The sequence below is a fragment of the Schistocerca gregaria genome, chromosome 1, assembly GCF_023897955.1.
Source record: "Schistocerca gregaria isolate iqSchGreg1 chromosome 1, iqSchGreg1.2, whole genome shotgun sequence".
NCBI classification, from domain to species: Eukaryota; Metazoa; Arthropoda; class Insecta; order Orthoptera; family Acrididae; genus Schistocerca; species Schistocerca gregaria.
Window position 1 is genome coordinate 897,967,273 of NC_064920.1, and position 19,112 is coordinate 897,986,384.

Genomic DNA, 19,112 nt, shown 5'->3' on the forward strand with positions numbered 1-19,112 from the left:
TTTCAGAGATTGGTTCAGGTTAAAGGTTTTGAAGTGATGGGAAAGTGGGTGCCAAAGGACAAGAAAGTTTATGCAAGTGTGTTTTGTTTTAATTTTTTGTAAAGGAAAAGCGCCCATTTTAAGTTAAAAGAAATTTAAAGACATTTCAAAATTCAGTTTTGATTTTTTTTTTTAAATTTGTCATTGGAAAACAATATTTGTGATTAAGCAAAATAGGGAAGTACCAAGCAATAGAGTTTATATTTTGGGTGTTAATAATTATGCGCCACATCAGAAGTTGATATTTCAATAAAGTAAGATTGGACAGTGGAAGGAACAAAAGAAAGGGTGGAGGGATTTAAAAAAAAAAGAAAAGAAAAAAGACCTCTGTTAGTTACATAATAGCAGAAACAGCAGAAAAGAATGAAGAATGAAGCAGACACATAGTGCTCCATCAGCAGCAGCGACAGCCTGAACAGCACCTGCATTTATGAGATACTATTTGACTTCATATCAATGTGCATAATTAGATACTGTATATTAATCAGTAATGACAGAATTTTTGCTGACATGGCAATCTGACAACACCTCTGAGATATCTTCCTTTTGTACTGTTTAATTTAAATTACAAGATGGCATAATGCTATAAGCATTTATATTTGAGATTGAAAGGTCTATCAGAAACCAAAGAATCTGTATACACCATTAATGATATGTGTTAAGAAGTATGTCAACCAGGTCTGATTTTATTTTTGTATTGTTTTTATGCATCTATTTCTATGAATATATGTCTGATTCATAATTGCTGTTCCAGTTGCCCAGTGTTCAAAGACATCAGATATTTTGTTGTTTTACTCCAACTTGGGGATCACTTGGTAGGACATATTCTGAGGCATCACCAATTTAGTATTGGAAGGAAGCGTGGAGGGTAAAAATCGTAGAGGGAGACCAAGAGATGAATACACTAAACAGATTCAGAAGGATGTAGTTAAGTAGGTACTGGGAGATGATGAAGCTTGCACAGTATAGAATAGCATGGATAGCTGCTTCAAACCAGTCTCTGGACTGAAGACCACAACAACAAACTCCAACACATCTTTGATGAAGTTTTAAGATTTAATACTATTTCAGTTTCTCTTGGTTTGTGTTACTAATCTAACTTATCAATGATGGTTCATTTTTCCTAAGATTTTGTTAAACTGAGCGACAGAAGTTGTGTATTCCCATTCCTGAAAATCTGTCCATATAGTTGTCAGGCAAATTTTCTCTCATGTTGTGACAAATATTTGCAATTTAAACATGTCTGCTTGTGTCTGTATATGTATGGATGGATATGTGTGTGTGTGTGTGTGTGTGTGTGTGTGTGTGTGTGTGTGTGTGTGTGTGTGTGCGCGCGCGCGCGCGAGTATATACCTATCCTTTTTTCCTCCTAAGGTAAGTCTTTCCGCTCCCGGGATTGGAATGACTCCTTACCCTCTCCCTTAAAACCCACATCCTTTCATCTTTCCTTTTCCTTCCCTCTTTCCTGACGAAGCAACCACCGGTTGTGAAAGCTCATAATTTTGTGTGTGTGTTTGTGTGTTATTTTATTGTGCCTGTCTACCGGCACTTTCCTGCTTGGTAAGTCTTGGAATCTTTGTTTTTAATATATAGATGAAATACTGTTGCGTATGATCATTAGATTGGTAGAACATTAACTGTTTTATATAACAAAGTTTGTCATATCACTATTTGATGCATGATTCAGACACGAGACGCTCAAATGCAAATATAACTTCGTCTTACATTATACGCTCTAATAGCTTATAGGGCTAATTTTATCAGCCGACCATAGTTGTTGTGCATAGCCACACTAGCAATTATTGACATTATTTCTACAACTAGTCCTTAGTGCATAAGTGTGGTAACATGGTACAAGATGACAAAGGGCACATTAACATATCTATCTCAACATAAACCACTGTTAACATAAAAGCAGCCCATGTAGGCTTGTTTATTAGTTTATTGTCATACATATTGACTAGTTGCCTGATAAACGCTGCGAGACGTATCTCACTGTGGTGAGCGCCACCTATGGTGTGCGGGGAACAGCACACTTGACAACCAAGCACCCAGTATAATCGTGGTAGTGGCCGATGGACATACGGTGTCACATGAAATTTTGCTGATGTTCGAAACAGGCTTATGTCAATTGAAGTTATTTCATTGGTCTTGACGCAGTCACTGGGCTAAGACATTTTTCATTTAATTGTGTGTGTGTAAGTAATGTGTTATAACTTACCCGATTTTGAAGTTTATGTGTAGATTGTATCATTGGTCTAGATGTTATTTTGATCATTTTTAGGACTTCTGAAGAAGGCTATATCATTATAGCAGAAACCATGGTCAAGGTTTAAAATAAACATAATTTAGTGCAACTGTGGGCTGATTTCATTCAAGACAATTAATATTAAACTTTGATTAATGATGGACCAAAGCATAATAAAGATATACAGAGACAGGAATTTGAGACTGCAGGTTCATCCATTATGTTGATTTCACTTTGTTGTACACAGCAAAATGTGGAAGTCATGTCAAGGTTGTTATAACTTCCCTATCGTCAGCTTTTTGAGCCTTCTACAAGCCTGAAGAGCTGTACTCGTGTGTGTGTGTGTGTGTGTGTGTGTGTGTGTGTGCGCACTTGTGCATGTGTGCAGACACATATGAGGAATTTGGGACTCTATGCACTCTCAGAACAGATATAAGTTCAAAGGCTGAGCTACAGTATTTGTTACACATTTATGTGCCTGTCTACTTCTCAGTGATTCTTTTATGCAGTTGGAGGTCTCCTTTTTTCATAGATTATTTTTATTTTCATATTCTCCCCAGGAGTTATGTTATGATACTAGCTTTGTTTTCAGGTCTGTCTGTGAACTCCACAATGTTTCTACATTTTCCCCGCATGAATGTTTCTTTGGCCTTAATGAACAGCTTTCTGGCAGTAATAACATAAAAAATAACTTTGATGTTTTATATTTCTGACATCCTGTACTAATATTAGCTTCACTAAATTTTAAATATGTGTTCAAGTAAAGCTCTAGTATGAATACAAAATTTTTATTGGTTGTCCTTTAAGAAGACTTGCTCTTGTTTGCATGCTTGGTATAGTCTGAGTTATATGCCCATAAATATCTTTATGAATCAAACTTTACTTTTGTGATCGCTATGTTCCAGTTTAAAGAAGGTGAAATCTTACTCATCAACGGATTTAGAATTCCACTTCACATTTACAAAAAAATGCATTTTTTTTACAGATGAGGTTGCAATACAGATATTCTCAGAATATGCACTGTTGTATGAAGTCAAATGTATCTAGAACAAGAAAAGCAAAATATTCACAACATAGGACTTACGATACTGAATGTGTTGCTATTTCATGACCAGCAGCATATAGATCTTGGACTTGACCATAGTCAGTCCATTCATGAGACACATAAAATGTTGCAGCAATATCACAGCCATTTGGATTCCGGCGTCCTTTCTCAAATAGGTCTCTGTACAAATTCTTGTTCAGATCGTTGACAGCATCATCAAATGTAAGCAGCACAAGTTGAGGCACTTCTTCGGGGCGTAGGTCGCCTGATTCAGTCCATACATTCTCTGTTTAGATACTACATGTCTTAATTAGCAACTGTTTTTATTTTAAGTAATATAGAAGAACTAAACAACATTGACATGTGGAATTGTAAAAACTATGGACTTTTTCTTACATTCTGTAGGAAGTAAGTTAGTAAGTATTGCCTTTCATTTTACTTGTGTGTTGGGTGAATATAGCACACAAAATCTTGTTTTGCAGAAATTTATGGCACAACATGACTAAAAGAAATAATAAGTTGGTAAGAGATATCCAGAGAATCCACAGATAGTTAAATTGGTAATAGAGGGATGTGTGGGAATGAAAATGATAAAGGAGGATATGGGCTTGACTGTAAGTTATGAGGTACAAGTTGATGTAAACTGTAGAAGTTATACAGGGATTAGTGACTCACACAGGGGAAACTAGCGTGGAGAACCACTTCAAACCAGTCTTAGGACTGAAGACTGCAACAACATACGAGAATAAGTATTCTTACAATTATAATTGGAGTTATTATTATTGTAATTGTTGTAATTATTATAGCATCATCAGTATATGAAATAAACTTTCAAAGTAGCAACAGAAACATTTTAGTACATTCATATGCTCAATAGCCATGAGGTCAAGAAAGAAGCATTTAACTGGATGAAGATACCATCAAAAGTTGCTGTTTTAAAATATTACACTGCATAATTTGTGACAACTTATTTGCTTTCTATCTGGTTTTATATCATTATAACTTCTCCTTTGAAACTGTGTACCCATGCATTCTGTGTTAATTACAAGAAAATATAATTATTTTAATGTTCTGGCACTTAAATAATTATCGTTTGCCTCCTTTCTTCACAATAATGTTTTTAGTTCTGAATTACAATCACTTAATTTTTTACACTCGTTTAAATCTTCTTTGTTTATGATCGAACACAGGACACATTCTGGAGACAGTAGGACGAAGATCATATGCACATGCTCAGCCAAACAGTCATGCCAGCAGTCAAGCAGAATATGGCTACAGCTTCTGCTCCTGATCCATAAGGTACTACTTAATTGTCCATGAGGCTTTTCCAGATCTTTCCCTTACATTAAACGTTACTGGATAATGTCAAATCTTCTTTAAATATGTTATTGACACTGTGTTTCACTGCAAAATATAAAATGTTAGTTTTTCCAGTCTGTTTAATGTTTGTGCCCTTTTTGGATACAAAATCTGCTTTTTTGTTATCATCTAACAAGGGGAGTGTCTGATATGGGTCTCACCAATTTTGATCAAATTTTGCAGGATGCTCTATATTAAAATGGAGAGACATGTGTTTTGTTTTTTGCTAAGAAAAGCTATAGTTTTTGAAAGAAAATCAGAGTTTAATGTTTGTGCCCTTCTTGGCTATCTTCTGTGCTGGTGACTGCTGATATTGCTGCTCTGGAATCACAAAATGCGTCTGCTTTGTCGAATGTGAGTAGGTAGTTGTTTATGTGACTCATTGCAATGTTGATGGCTTCAACTTCACCTTCAAAATTTTAGTGATGTGAACCTGCAGTTGGATACAGACGATTTTGCTGTATATTCCTACGGCAACATTTCCTACCTTTGCCATTAATGAAACATCTGTGTGAATGTGGAGCAATTATTCTTCAAGTTATTTCAGATTTATTGTTCCCAGTGCTCTATAGCTATGAATTCAGTTCCTGTTTTTAGTGGTTGAATAGAAGTCACAGACTCCTTATTGAACTTCACTAACTTTAGATGAATGTCAGTTGGTGACAAAATATGCCAACAAAAGATTTTATGATGATACGGTATGTTGGTTTACCCATCTGATTGAAATATACACAACATGATTACCTTAAAAAGTTGTATATATTAAAGTGTTCTCCATATAAGTTTTGCCACTGACTAAAATTAAAGCAGCAACATATATACACTGAAGAGCCAAAGAAACTAGTACACCTACCTAATATTGCGTAGGGCCCCTGCGAGCACACATAAGTCCCGCAACATTTTGAGGCAAGGACTCGACTAATGTCTGAAGTAGTGCTGGAGGAATTGAAACCCTGAATCCTGCAGGGCTGTCCATAAAGCCATAAGATTATGAGGGAATGGAGATCTCTCCTGAACAGCACACTGCAAAGCATCCCAGATATGCTCCATAATGTTAATGTCTGGGGAGTTTGGTGACCAGCGGAAATGTTTAAACTCAGAAGAGTGTTCCTAGAGCTACTCTGTAACAATTCTGGATGTGTGGGGTGTCACATTGTCCTGCTGGAGTTGCTCAAGCCCATCCAGAATGCACAATTGACATGAATTGATGCAAGTGATCAGACAGGATGCTTACATACATATCACCTGCCAGAGTCACATGTAAATGTATCAGGGGTCCCATATCACTCCAACTGCACACACCCTGCACCATTACGGAGCCTCCAACAGCTTCAATAGTCACCTGCTGATGTGCAGGGTCTGTGGATTAATGAGGTTGTCTCCATGCCCATACACGTCCATCCACTAGATACAATTTTAAATGAGACTCGTCTGACCAGGCAACATGTTTCCAGTCATTGATAGACCGTTGTCAGTGTGACGGGCCCGGGAGGGGCATAAAGCTTTGTGTCATGCAGTCATCAAGGGTACATGTGTGGTCCTTTGGCTCCAAAAGCCCATATCGATGATATTTCATTGAATGGTTTGCACACTGACACTTGATGGCAGCACTGAAATCTGCAGCAACTTGCAGAAGGATTGCACTTCTGTCACACTGAAAAATTCTCTTCAGGTGTCTTTGGTCCCATTCTTGCAGGATCTTTTCCCAGTCACAATGATGTCAGGAGATTTGATGTTTTACTGGATTCCTGATATTCGTGGTACACTCGTGAAATGGTCATACAGGAAAATCCCCACTTCATTGCTACCTCAGAGGTGCTGTGTCCCATCACTTGTGCACCGACTATAATACCACATTCAAACTCACTTAAATCTTGATAACCTGCCATTGTAGTAGCAGTAACTGATCTAACAACTGTGCCAGACACTTGCTGTCTTATAGAGGCATTGCCAACCACTGCACCATATTCTGCCTGTTTACTTATCTCTGTATTTTCATATGTCTGCCTATGGCAGTTTCTTTGGCACTTCAGTATAAATGTAACATTGCTATTTTTATGTCAGGCAAACAAATTTTGACCGTGGTCTCACATGCAGTGAAAATGGTGTGCAAAATACATAACTATCTAACTAACCCTCAAATTTTGTTATATTTTTATATAGATCATTCACAATACTTTCTAGAAATATTACACTCAATAAGAAAAACAAGATTAAAATGAATATAATCAAAATATGTTTCTTCAAAATCATGTCTCCATATGGAAAGTGTGAATGCCCTGTTCCAGTTGGTTTTTAGCTGGCTCTTGGGTGTCGAGAACAGTGTATCATCTTAAGTGAACCATCACAACAACAAAAAACATAGTTCTAAAATTATTTAAAAGTTACACAAATTTTATTTCAGTGCTGTGTCTTTAAACATACCTGGTATATCCTTACCACCACAGAAGCAATCAGGTAACAAACACACATCCTTACGGCATTTTGCAGCAGTCTTATCAACCTGTGGCTGGGGATAGACTGGTGCAGGCCTAAAAGAAGAATGAAACATTATTATTTACTCAAAGTTCTGGACAAATAAAATGTAGAGGAAAGTACTTATTGTGAACAACACTCCAAAAATCTTCAGAAGGCCAAAACATACACTTCTTTACAACTCATAATTTGTGTAGACATTAGGTTACTCTAATATGAAATACAATTAAATAAACACCGATTAATTTTCACAGTCACAGCTCCCAGTTCTAGATCCTTCTCTTCCACATCAAATCCTAAAGTTTTTATTTCCTGACTGATTTATTTGTACTTTTATGCAGGTAATATGTTACATTTACATTTTCTGCTTTCAAAATTAAAATTTTCATTTTACAGTATAATTCTGTTAGATAGCTGTTCAAAATCTCATACTCTACAGTGAATAATATTATAATGTTGAAATTTAGTTACTTACTTAGTTTAACAGTTGTTACAGTGTCTAAATGAGAACAAAGTACATGTAAATATAATGACCTGTCAGAAAATCTGAAAAGGTCTTATACATAAGTGAAAATAAAGAAATATAAACAGTATGGAAAGTTCTGGCAGAATGTACATAATTTAGGAATAAAGATAACAGCTCACAAAATAGTAGTGGATAGGTGGCTGATGGTTCAGGGCGTTTGGAGTGGGTGTAGTACAGCGACAGGCTAGGATATTGTGTAGATTTGGTGGGCAGTGGAATATCATTTTACAAGGGGTGGGAAGGATTATGATTAGAATGTTGTTCATTTGTTTATACGAGGGTTACCCACAAAGCAATGCAACTAATTTTTTTCTTCAACAATTTTTTATTGAACATAATGAGAATTAGATGCACAAAAGAATGGTGTTATATCTACACACCCTAATTTTCCCCGTAACCTCCATTCCATTCTATGGACTTCCTCCAGTGCGAAACAATGGCATGTAATCTGTGTTGGTACCATTCCTTGTCCTGGTGGCGGAGCCAGTGTTTCACTGTGTGAATCACCTCCTCATCATCTTCAAAATATGTTCCACAAATGGCATCCTTTAATGGCCCACACAATTCGAAGCAGTTGCTTTCAATTTTTTCCATCGACTGTCATTTTGTTTCGGGCTTAAAATGGTGAAACCAAGTTTCATCACCAGTCACAATCTAAGACAAGGAGGCGCCACCCTAAGCTTCAAAATGTTGCAGCAAATCAAGACAAACATTTTTTCTGTGCAATTTGTGATCCACCATAAGACACCACAGGACCCATCTTGCACACAGTTTTGAATATTCAAGAGTGCAGATATTTGCACCCACACTTCCTTTGCTGATTGAGAGATGCAGCGCCACTTGCTGAGTCATAATGTGTCTGTCCTCACAAATGACAACAACAGCTCCTGCAACACGTCAGGTGTGACAACTGTGGATCGTCTTCCCAACTGCTGCAAATCATGGAGCTCTGCCGAACCAGCTTTTGATGATCTCACCCTCCATGCCCAGTGACTAACTACATTTCTGCTAACAACAGATGCTCCATAGACTTTGCACAAGTGTTTGCAAATATTCTCCACAGTTTCTTTCTCTGCTGTGAGAAATTCAATGACAGCAAGTTGCTTGTAACATACACCATCTACAGATGTCATTTTGAAACAGTCCTGCAGCTATGCTACCTGTCAGATGTGACGAAACTTGGCATGCTTACTCAGGAGACTTTAAATATACACACGCACAACAATTCCCATTTGTAACCCTCTTTTTGGCTGAGGAAAATAATGATGCATTACTTTCTGAACAAACTCATAGAATACTTCCAATCTCTCGCAATACTGTTGTCCAGACTGCCCACTATAAACACATTGTTATTCTTTGTGAAACCTTGACAATTTCGACCAGTATCCTTTCTCATCTGACCCGACCAGCACAGTAGTAATTTTGATACTAAATTCTACTCCTCTCTAGCATGAAAACTACATATAAACAAAACTAGTTTTTGTTTACTGACTTTTATATTCTCTTGCTTTCTGAATTCTTACTGAAAGTTGTCGCATGCTGTCTACACTAATATCTACCTGATCCTCATACATTTCTAGCTAAGACACACTCCCAACCAATATTCCACATTTATTACAAAACTGTCTGAAAAGTCATACTTGTTCCTTCTCTTACAATCTGCAAATGTATCTTGTACTGTGTTTTTGTGTATTTGGTATTATTAACTATATCAAAGTGCCATAATGTTTTTACAGCTTACAGGGTTATAAAGTAGACTAGTATTGAGAACTTTACATTTATTAGTTTCATTATACCTTCATCACCTCCTGAAAGACTGGTACGAAGAAAGATAAAAGAACTCAACATTGTCACTTGAAAGAAAACATGTTTTCATAGGGCATTGTCTATAAGTGTCAATTTGTCTCTCTTCTGCAGATGCAACTAACAGAAAATATATCAAAATCATATACTGCATAAAACTGCTTGTTTTAATTTTTCTCAGTGCGTTATTTTGAATGAAATAATGAGCTGGAAACAATACATATCAACAATATATCAGTTAATATATTCATATTTACTTCAAGTTATTAGAGAGAATTAACAAAAATGATTGAACATCAAACAGTCAGGTCCAAACAAAAGCTGTTTCATAAGACTATGGTTTGACATATACCTGTGATTGTTTCTGTAGCTATCTTATATCTCTTGCAGCATGAGAACTTAAAGTGTCCAGATTCACTATTCAAGTTAGAACCACAATATGTTAATTTATCTATATAAAACTGAAATTATTTTATACTTAAAAGTTACTAATTACCTGCTCGGAGGGTACTTATAAATGTCAACAAATTCTTGAGCTTTTGACACAAATGCTGTTGATGGTTTTAAGGTTGGTCGTGTCCTGAAAATGAAGAAAAAGTTGTGTTATAATACTTTTTTCAGTTTTGACAGAAAAAATATATTGCACGTGTACCAGTGAAAAAATTATTGAAATCAATTGTCTTTATGCAACATTTCACAGTCACTGAATGAGTACATTAACCAGTTGAGGGAGAAACAATGAGCTCCATTTAGTTACAATATTGTTAGTTTGGTTCTTTATACCCCAGAGAGAAACACAACTTACTACAAGATATTTTGTATGATTAGAAATTTTTTAATATAGAAACCTTAGTCACTGGCTGAAATTAAAAATCATTAATTCTATACTGTAAATGAGTAACGTAGCATTTTTGATGTTGCATACGGGAATGGAATGAAACTAATCTACACTACTGGCCATTAAAATTGCTACACCATGAAGATGACATGCTACAGATGCGAAATTTAACCAACAGGAAGAAGATGCTGTAATATGCAAATGATTATCTTTTCAGAGCATTCACACAAGGTTGGCGCTGGTGGCGACACCTATAACTGACTGACATGAGGAAAGTTTCCAACCGATTTCTCATACACAAACAGCAGTTGACCGGCATTGCCTAGTGAAACATTGTCGTGATGACTCGTGTAAGGAGGAGAAATGCAAACCATCACGTTTCCGACTTTGATAAAGGGCGGATTGTAGCCTATTGTGATTGTGGTTTATCGTATCTCGACATTGCTGCTCGCATTGGTCGAGATCCAATGACTGTTAGCAGAATATGGAATCGGTGGGTTCAGGAGGGTAGTACGGAATGCCGTGCTGGATCCGAACGGCCTCGTATCACTAGCAGTCGAGATAACAGGCATCTTATCCGCATGGCTGCAATGGATTGTGCAGCCACATCTCAATCTCTGAGTCAACGGATGGGGACGTTTGCAAGACAACAATCTGCACGAACAGTTTGATGACGCTTGCATCATTGGACTATCAGCTCGGAGACCATGGCTGCGGTTACCCTTGACGCTGCATAACAGACAGGAGCACCTGTGATGGTGTACTCAATGACGAACCTGGGTGCATGAATGGCAAAACATCATTTTTTCAGAATAATCCAGGTTCTGTTTACAGCATCATGATGGTCGCATCCGTGTTTGGTGACATCGCGGTGAACACACATTGGAAGCACGTATTTGTTATTGCCGTACTGGTGTATCACCCGATGTAATGGTATGGGGTGCCATTGGTTACATGTCTCGGTCATCTCTTGTTCGCATTGATGGTGCTTTGAACAGTGGACATTACATTTCAGATGTGTTACGACCTGTGGCTCTACCCGTCGTTCGACCCCTGTGAAACCATACATTTCAGCAGGATAATGCATGACTGCATGTTGCAGGTCGTGTACGGGCCTTTCTGGATATAGAAAATGTTTGAGTGCTGCGCTGGCCAGCACATTCTCCAGGTATCTCACCAATTGGAAACGTCTGGTCAATGGTGGCCGAGCAACTGGCTTGTCACAATACACCAGTCACTACTCTTGATGAACTGTGGTATCATGTTGAAGCTGCATGGGCAGCTGAACCTGTACACACCATCCAAGCTCTGTTTGACTCAATGCCCAGGCGTATCAAGGCTGTTATTACAGCCAGAGGTGGTTGTTCTGGGTGCTGATTGCTCAGGATCTATGCACCCAAACTGCGTGAAAATGTAATCACATGTCAGTTCTAGTATAATATATTTGTCCAATGAATACCCGTTTAACATTTGCATTTCTTCTTGGTGTAGCATTTTTAATAGCCAGTAGTGTATTATAAAGAAGCATTTTCAAGATGTTAGAGAAATCTGATGTTAATTAAACTGGTATACAGTTGTCCCTTTCTCGTTCGCTGGCATCACCCTGCTGATTTACAGTTGTATCTAAGGACGAACAGCTTGCTATGTCCAGTAATGGAGTGATTATTTGTTCTTTTACTAACTGTATGAAATGATTCAATATTTAAACATCACCAGCTTATTTCTTGCCTTTAGTTTATGTACAGCTTTCTCAGTTCTTTTTAGACTTGTTTCAAGAACATGTTACTGTACCTTAATACTTTTCTTTCTTCAACTTTTTCTTCCCCACATTAAGTTCTCTACCACATTTATATAATTATCACTGAGTATGTTCGCTATTCCTCTGCCATCTGTAAAAACTGTGCTGTTTATTTTCATTGACCTGATAACTGTGTCTTTATTTGATACATTTTTTTCAATTTCCTTTAGCATATATTATATTTCAAGTTGCCTTTATCGTTTTTTTTATTTTTTTAATTTTTTTATATGATGATGGTGATTACTTTCACAGTTTCCTCTTTTACTATTTTACTGCATATCTTTTGTACTAACTACAGGAACTGAGATACTCATCCATGCTCTGCAAACCACTTTGAAATACATGGTAAAGCATACTTTCCACTGTGCCATGCATTAGGGTTTCTTCTCATTCTGTTCACATATGGAGTACATTAAAAATGTCTGCTAACAGGCCTCTGGGTGCATTGTCATTAGTCCAATCTTTTCTCTGCAGTCCCTATAGTAGTAATATATAGGTGGTTGTATTATACTCCTCAATTCCTCACTTGACATTGTTTCTTTAAACTTTGTAAGTAAGATTTCATGGAATAGTTGGTGACTGTGTTTGAGAATCTGCCAGTACAATTTTTTCAGCATTTGTGTGGCACTGTCTCTTGGGTAAAGCAAATCTGTCACCATTCATGCTGCCTTTCACTGTGTATTTTCAACAGACCACACATTCAGTGATATTCTAGGATGGATCATACAAGTGGTTTGTAAGTAATTTCTTTTGTACATTAACTGAATATTCCCAGTATCCTACCAATGAATTAAAGTCTGCAACTTTCTTTATCTACACTGAGCATATAAGGTCATTCCATTTCGTACCCCATAAATTGTTACACATACATATTTATATGAGTTGATTCATTCCAATTGTGACTCATTGATATTGAAGTTATAGAACACTACATTTCTGTATATTGTGAACTGCCTTATTTTACATTTATGAGCAATGAGAGCAATCAATCTTTGAGTCACTTTCAAATCTTACCAAGATCTGGCTGCATATTGCTGCAGCTTTTTTCTCATAGTAATTTAATACCAGGTGTTCGGAAATTCCCATTAAAAACTTCTAGGACTTGCAGAGGGGAGTGAGTAGATAATACTTTGAATTGGAACCCATGTCTGGAAACATACTGTTTCCATACTACAGTCATTTGAAATCATGTTGGTAAGTCACCTACTTTTTCAAGCAAATTATTAGGTTAGGAATGATGCAGTATGTCACTTGTTTTACACTTCCACTCATTAATAGCCAAAGAAATGGCTTGTGTACTTGTTAACAGGTTCTCTTCAACTTGATGCAGTATAGCCTCCTCCATTTTGGATGTGGTGCATCTGCTAGGAACACCACAGTCAAGCCTTCTGACAGTGAAGATATCATTTCTCAAAGCTATTGTGTAATAGTAGTGAAATGAGTCAGACATTGTGGAGAATGATCTTGATACAGGTGACGACAGTTCTTCAACGGTATGCCATTGCATGGGGTGTATGGGGTGGCAACAGGAAGGGCATCCGGGCACCCTTCGACACTAACATCATCAAATCCAAAGTAACAAGGCTGATCCCGCTTTGAAGTGGGACAAAGGCCCAAAGAAAATAATGATGACTGTCCTCTACAAGTCCTCAAAGTTTGAAACTAGAATTTATGAACACACTGTATAGATAAATGCATCATCTGTAAAAAGTTTGAGGTTACTACTGATACAATCCGACAGATCATTAACATACATCATCAACTGGAATGACCCCAACACACTTTCCCAGAGCAAGTCTGAAGCTACTTCTATGTCTGTGTGTAATTCTCCATCTGAGCTAACATGCTGGGTCCTCCCTATCAAGAAATCATCAGTCCAGTCACCAATTTGATTTGATACCACACGATCATACTTTCACTAATAAATGTTGTGTGGCACTGAGTCAAATATGAAGCCAAAAATAATATATCTATGTGACTGCCTTGTTCCATGACTTTCAGAATATCATGCAAGATAAGCACAAGTTGGGATTCACATAACTGAAGTTTTCAAAACCCATGCCGGTTGGCATGATAGAGGTCATTTACTTTGAGATACTGCATTATACTACAATGTTCTAATATTTGGCTGGTGATTGACTGTATTTGAGCCTGCAGCTGTTCTTGCCTTTTTACTTTGGCAAACACTATGATAAAATAGTTTACTGTAGTAATAAATGGATCACACTCTTCATCCATATTCTGTGCATCTGGATTTTCAGTCAAATATTCTCTACTTAGCACTGCTGTAAAATGTCCATGTGATCCATAAAAGCAGAAGACACTTGAATCATCTGATGTTACACTAACAACTTCAAGGTTGGGCTTTGGTGAGTTATAGTTCTTTACTGTTTAGTTTGGGGAGAAACTTCCTGGCAGATTAAAACTGTGTGCTGGACTGAGACTCAAACTCAGGACCTTTGCCTTTCACGGGTGAGTGCTCTACCAACTGAGCTATCCAAGCACGACTCACGACCTGTCCTCACAGCTTTAATTCCACCAGTAACTCATCTCCTACTTTCCAAACTTCACAGAAGCTCTTCTACGAACCTTGCAGAACTAGCACTCCTGGAAGAAAGGATATTGCAGAGACATGGCTTAGCTGCAGCCAGGACATGTTTCCAGAATGGCCGGCCGCGGTGGTCTCGCGGTTCTGGGCGCACAGTCTGGAAACATGTGACTGCTACGGTCACAGGTTTGAATCCTGCCTCAGGCATGGATGTGTGTGATGTCCTTAGGTTAGTTAGGTTTAAGTAGTTCTAAGTTCTAGGGGACTAATGACCACAGCAGTTGAGTCCCATAGTGCTCAGAGCCATTTTTTTGTTTCCAGAATGAGATTTTCACTCTGCAGCAGAGTGTGCACTGACATGAAACTTCCTGGCAGATAAAAACTGTGTGCCGAGAGCACTTGCCTGTAAAAGGCAAAGGTCTCGAGTTCGATTCTCAGTCCTGCTCACAGTTTTAATCTGACAGGAAGTTTCATATCAGCATATACTCCCTGCAGAGTGAAAATCTCATTCTGTAAACATCCCCCAGGCTCTGGCTAAGTCATGTCTCTGCAGTATCCTTTCTTTCAGGAGTGCTAGTTCTGCAAGGTTTGCAAAAGAGCTTCTTTGAAGTTTGCAAAAGAGCTTCTCTGAAGTTTGGAAGGTACGAGATGAGGTACTGGTGGAATTAAAGCTGTGAGGACAGGTTGTGAGTCGTGCTTGGGTTGCTCAGTTGGTAGAGCACTTGCCCATGAAGGCAAAGGTCCAGAGTTTGAGTCTCTGCCCGGCACACAGTTTTAATCTGTCAGTATGTTTCATATCAGTGCAAACTCCTCTGCAGAGTGAAAATCTCATTCTAGTCTGGGGAGGTTCTCCTGTTATTTTAAGGCATATGTAAATTCCACCAATTTTATGTTTGAGTCTACCAAACTAACTAGATCAGTTATACCCCTTTATTGTCAGATTACCTTTTTCACTTTCACCTAGACCATATTCATGACACATAAGATTTCTATTTGTTCACTATTTCATTTAGGAGTAAGTCTAATGCATGTTTATTATTACCAATATTCTGATGCAGTACTTTTTTGTGATTTTCTTTTAGCTGACTTCTTTATTATATATTGTATTCTAAAAACTTGTTATGCAGTTCTTCCTTGTTTGGGTTGTGCTTGTATACTGATGTGACAAAAGTCATAGGATACCTCCTAATATTGTGTCACACCTCATTTTGCCCAGCATAGTGCAGAAACTCGAAATGATATGGATTCAACAAGTTGTTGGAAGCCCCTGCAGAAATACTGAGCCATACTGCCTATACAGCTGTCTATATTTGCAAAAGTGTTGCTGGTATACGAGTTTGTACATGAATTGACCCCTCGATTATGTTACATTGGGATTCATGTCAGGTCATCTGGGTGGCCAAATCATTCACTCGATCTGTCCAGAATGATCTTGAAATCAATTGCGAACAACTGTGACCTGGTGACATGGTCTACTGTCATCCATAAAAATTCCATCACTGTCTGGGAAAACAAAGTCCACGAATGGCTGCAAATGGCCTCTAAGTAGCCGAACACAACCATTTCTCATCAACAGTTGGACCAGAGAACCCAGTCTACTCCATGGAGCTACCACCAACTTGTACAGCACCTTGCTCATAACTTGGACCCATGGCTTCACTCTCGAACCCCATGATCAGCTCTTACCAACTGAAATTGGGACTAATCTGGCCAGGCTATGGTTTTTCATTCATCTAGGGTCCAACCGATATGGTCACGAGCCCATAAGAGGTTCTGCACGCAATGTCGTGCTGTTAGAAAAGGCACTTGTGTTGGTCATCTAGTGTCATAGCCCATTAATGCCAAATTTCACCACACTGTTCTCATGAATACATTCGTTGCACATCCAACATTGATTTCTGCAGTTATGTCATGCAGTGTTGCTTGTCTGTTAACACTGACAACTCTACACAAATGCCACTGCTCTTGATTAAGTGAAGGCCATCAGCCACTGCATTATAATATGTGAAACCTGATATTCTTGGCAAACTCTTGATACTGTGCATATCAGAATATAGAAATCCCTAATGATTTCTGAAATGGAATGTCCCATGTGTCTAGCTCCAACTACCATTTCCCATTCAAAGTCTGTTAATTCCCATTGTGCGGCCATAATCACATTGGAAACCTCTTCACTTCAATCACCTGAATACAAATGACAGCTCTGCCAATGCACTGTTCTTTTATACCTTGCACGCATGATAATACCACCATATGTATATATGCATATCACCATCCCATGACTTTATCACCTCAGTGTATTTGGCTTTATTTTCTGATGGAAATCTGATTGCTAATCTCCATCTGGCCATATTTACTTTGTTTTTTAAAGATTTTGCAGACATCAGTAAACATACTGCTGAAAGTTAAAGATCTCAACTATTTAAATATGGACTGTCCTTTCGAAGATAGTTTTCACTTGGAAATTTGTTTGTCTACACACACTGACCAAAACTTTATCAGATTGTTCTTTCATGGCATGGATTATCTAACATATATATAAATCACTTAATGATCTTCTTTGTATGACAAGAAAATGAGGGCGGTCAAAGATGTTTGTATATAGTCATCTTTATTAAAGGTGGGCCTCTCTCATCGTTGTTCCTGAGTGATCTACCCTTCCCTTTTAATCTTCCACATCCTATCCTTCTCTTATATGTTTCTCTAGGAAGTACTCCACATTTCATCTTCTGTCCACCAATTCAGTTTTATAATTTACATAAATGTGACCTCAGATACAATGCATGAAACTCTCCGTCACAACTGTCAAGTCTATATATAAAGTGGAATGGCAACAAAAATCTTGCTAAGGGGGAGGAAGATGCCAGACTAATGTTTATCCTAAGAAAGTACAATTCACCCTCAAAAGACACCATTTATGAATTCCTTGTTTGACTGATTCTTGAATATTGGTTGTTACTCTGAGACATTTGCCATGTTGGCATGACTGAAAACACAGTGAAGATATAAAAATACTTTATCACTAATTACTTCCTCCAAGATATATGTTGCTCATTGCAGTAAAATTTAGAGAAATTTGAGTTTTTACAAAGGGATACAAACAATTGTTTGTTAGGTGTTACTTGCACAAATTGAATTATTAAGGCCATTATGTGGTCTAACAGAGTATGAATGTAGATGTAGACATAGAATCCAGTTCTTAGAGTTAAGTTTGATAGTGATGCTGGTGGACTGAAAGGAGAATGTGTGGATTAATGAATCTTGTTCTCTACTGGGAGCAGGGGCTTGTTTGTGTAGGCATGGAAAGTAGGGTCAGATGCTGGAGTAGGGCCTAAAGCTATGACTGGGTTGACAGTTGGAAGGGAAGTGACTTCTGCTATCATCCTATCTCAATTGTATTTTCAGAGTTTCTTTATGCTACTATCAAAGGTTAAATAGCACCTATTTTGGTTATAATATGACACATAAAACAAATTTTTAAAAAAATTAAGTAACTATTAATATCAGACATTACCTGACAGAAGCTGGAGTTCCTCGGTTAACAGTATCTGTACCAGAATTGGACACATATGGACTGCTACCACGATTCCTGTTGACAGTTGGAGTCCTGTCATACATGCAAGTCTGTATCAGTGTCAAGCATCTTTCATAATAAAGACTCATTTTTTACAAATCTAAAAACAGTGTACAGAGTTATTTGGACCTGGACTAATGAGTGATGTTGATTCTGCACGGTACCATGTGACCTGTAAATTCAGTGACCTTATTTCCACTTAGTATAATTCTATTTACAAAATTATTCTTAAAATTCCTGCTAAAGCATCGCATCGTATATGACAACATTTATGTTCAGGTGAAAAACATAAGGGCACTGGAATACATTGAGGCTCATCACCTTTGACAAAGATATGATATCTAGAAATGAAATGTAAAAGATATGCTATAAGTGAAGAGTCAATAAGTCCAGCTGGTAGTAATTGTCAAATATTTTAACTTCACAGTCATTTCCAGTTGTCAGATAATCAAAATTCTACATGTGTGTTGCATGCATGAGTATATGAGTGCACATTAACAAGCTCCATCTTGATTACATATTACAGTACATGTAAAAATGTTCATCCCAATACCTCCCACTCCACTTTCCATCTGTTTTATGGTGTACTTCACTTGCTTCAGAGGATACTCTGCAGCTAATCTTTGAAATATTTTTCTGTGTAGCAATTGAAAGATTTGTATATCTTATTTAGAAGAGTATTATATGTCATATTGTAGTCTCCTTTTGAAAATCAATTCATTTGCCAAGAGCACTATGTTAACACAGTTACTGCATTACTAGTTTCAGCAATATGTATTGCCATCCTCAGATCTATGAAAAGAAAATATATTGAGGTCAAGGCTGACAGTCATATAAAAAACATAGTAGGGTGTACACA

The 19,112-nt window shown here is 37.5% G+C and overlaps 1 protein-coding gene across 14 annotated transcripts in view; it reads right to left on the reverse strand.

The window, feature by feature from the left end:
* Positions 1-19,112, reverse strand: part of LOC126274364 (uncharacterized) — a 317,226-nt gene that overhangs the window by 36,132 nt on the left and 261,982 nt on the right. For 6 of the 14 annotated variants that reach the window (XM_049977120.1, XM_049977107.1, XM_049977117.1 and 3 more), the window contains 3 exons: positions 18,194-18,286; positions 9,992-10,075; positions 7,116-7,222 (listed from right to left, as the gene is read on the reverse strand). In XM_049977120.1, coding sequence (XP_049833077.1) covers positions 7,116-7,222; positions 9,992-10,075; positions 18,194-18,286 — 284 coding nt within the window. Of the gene's footprint in view, positions 1-3,371; positions 3,598-7,115; positions 7,223-9,991; positions 10,076-18,193; positions 18,287-19,112 lie in introns of all 14 variants that reach the window. The other 8 variants (XM_049977119.1, XM_049977109.1, XM_049977106.1 and 5 more) reach the window with 3 other exon arrangements.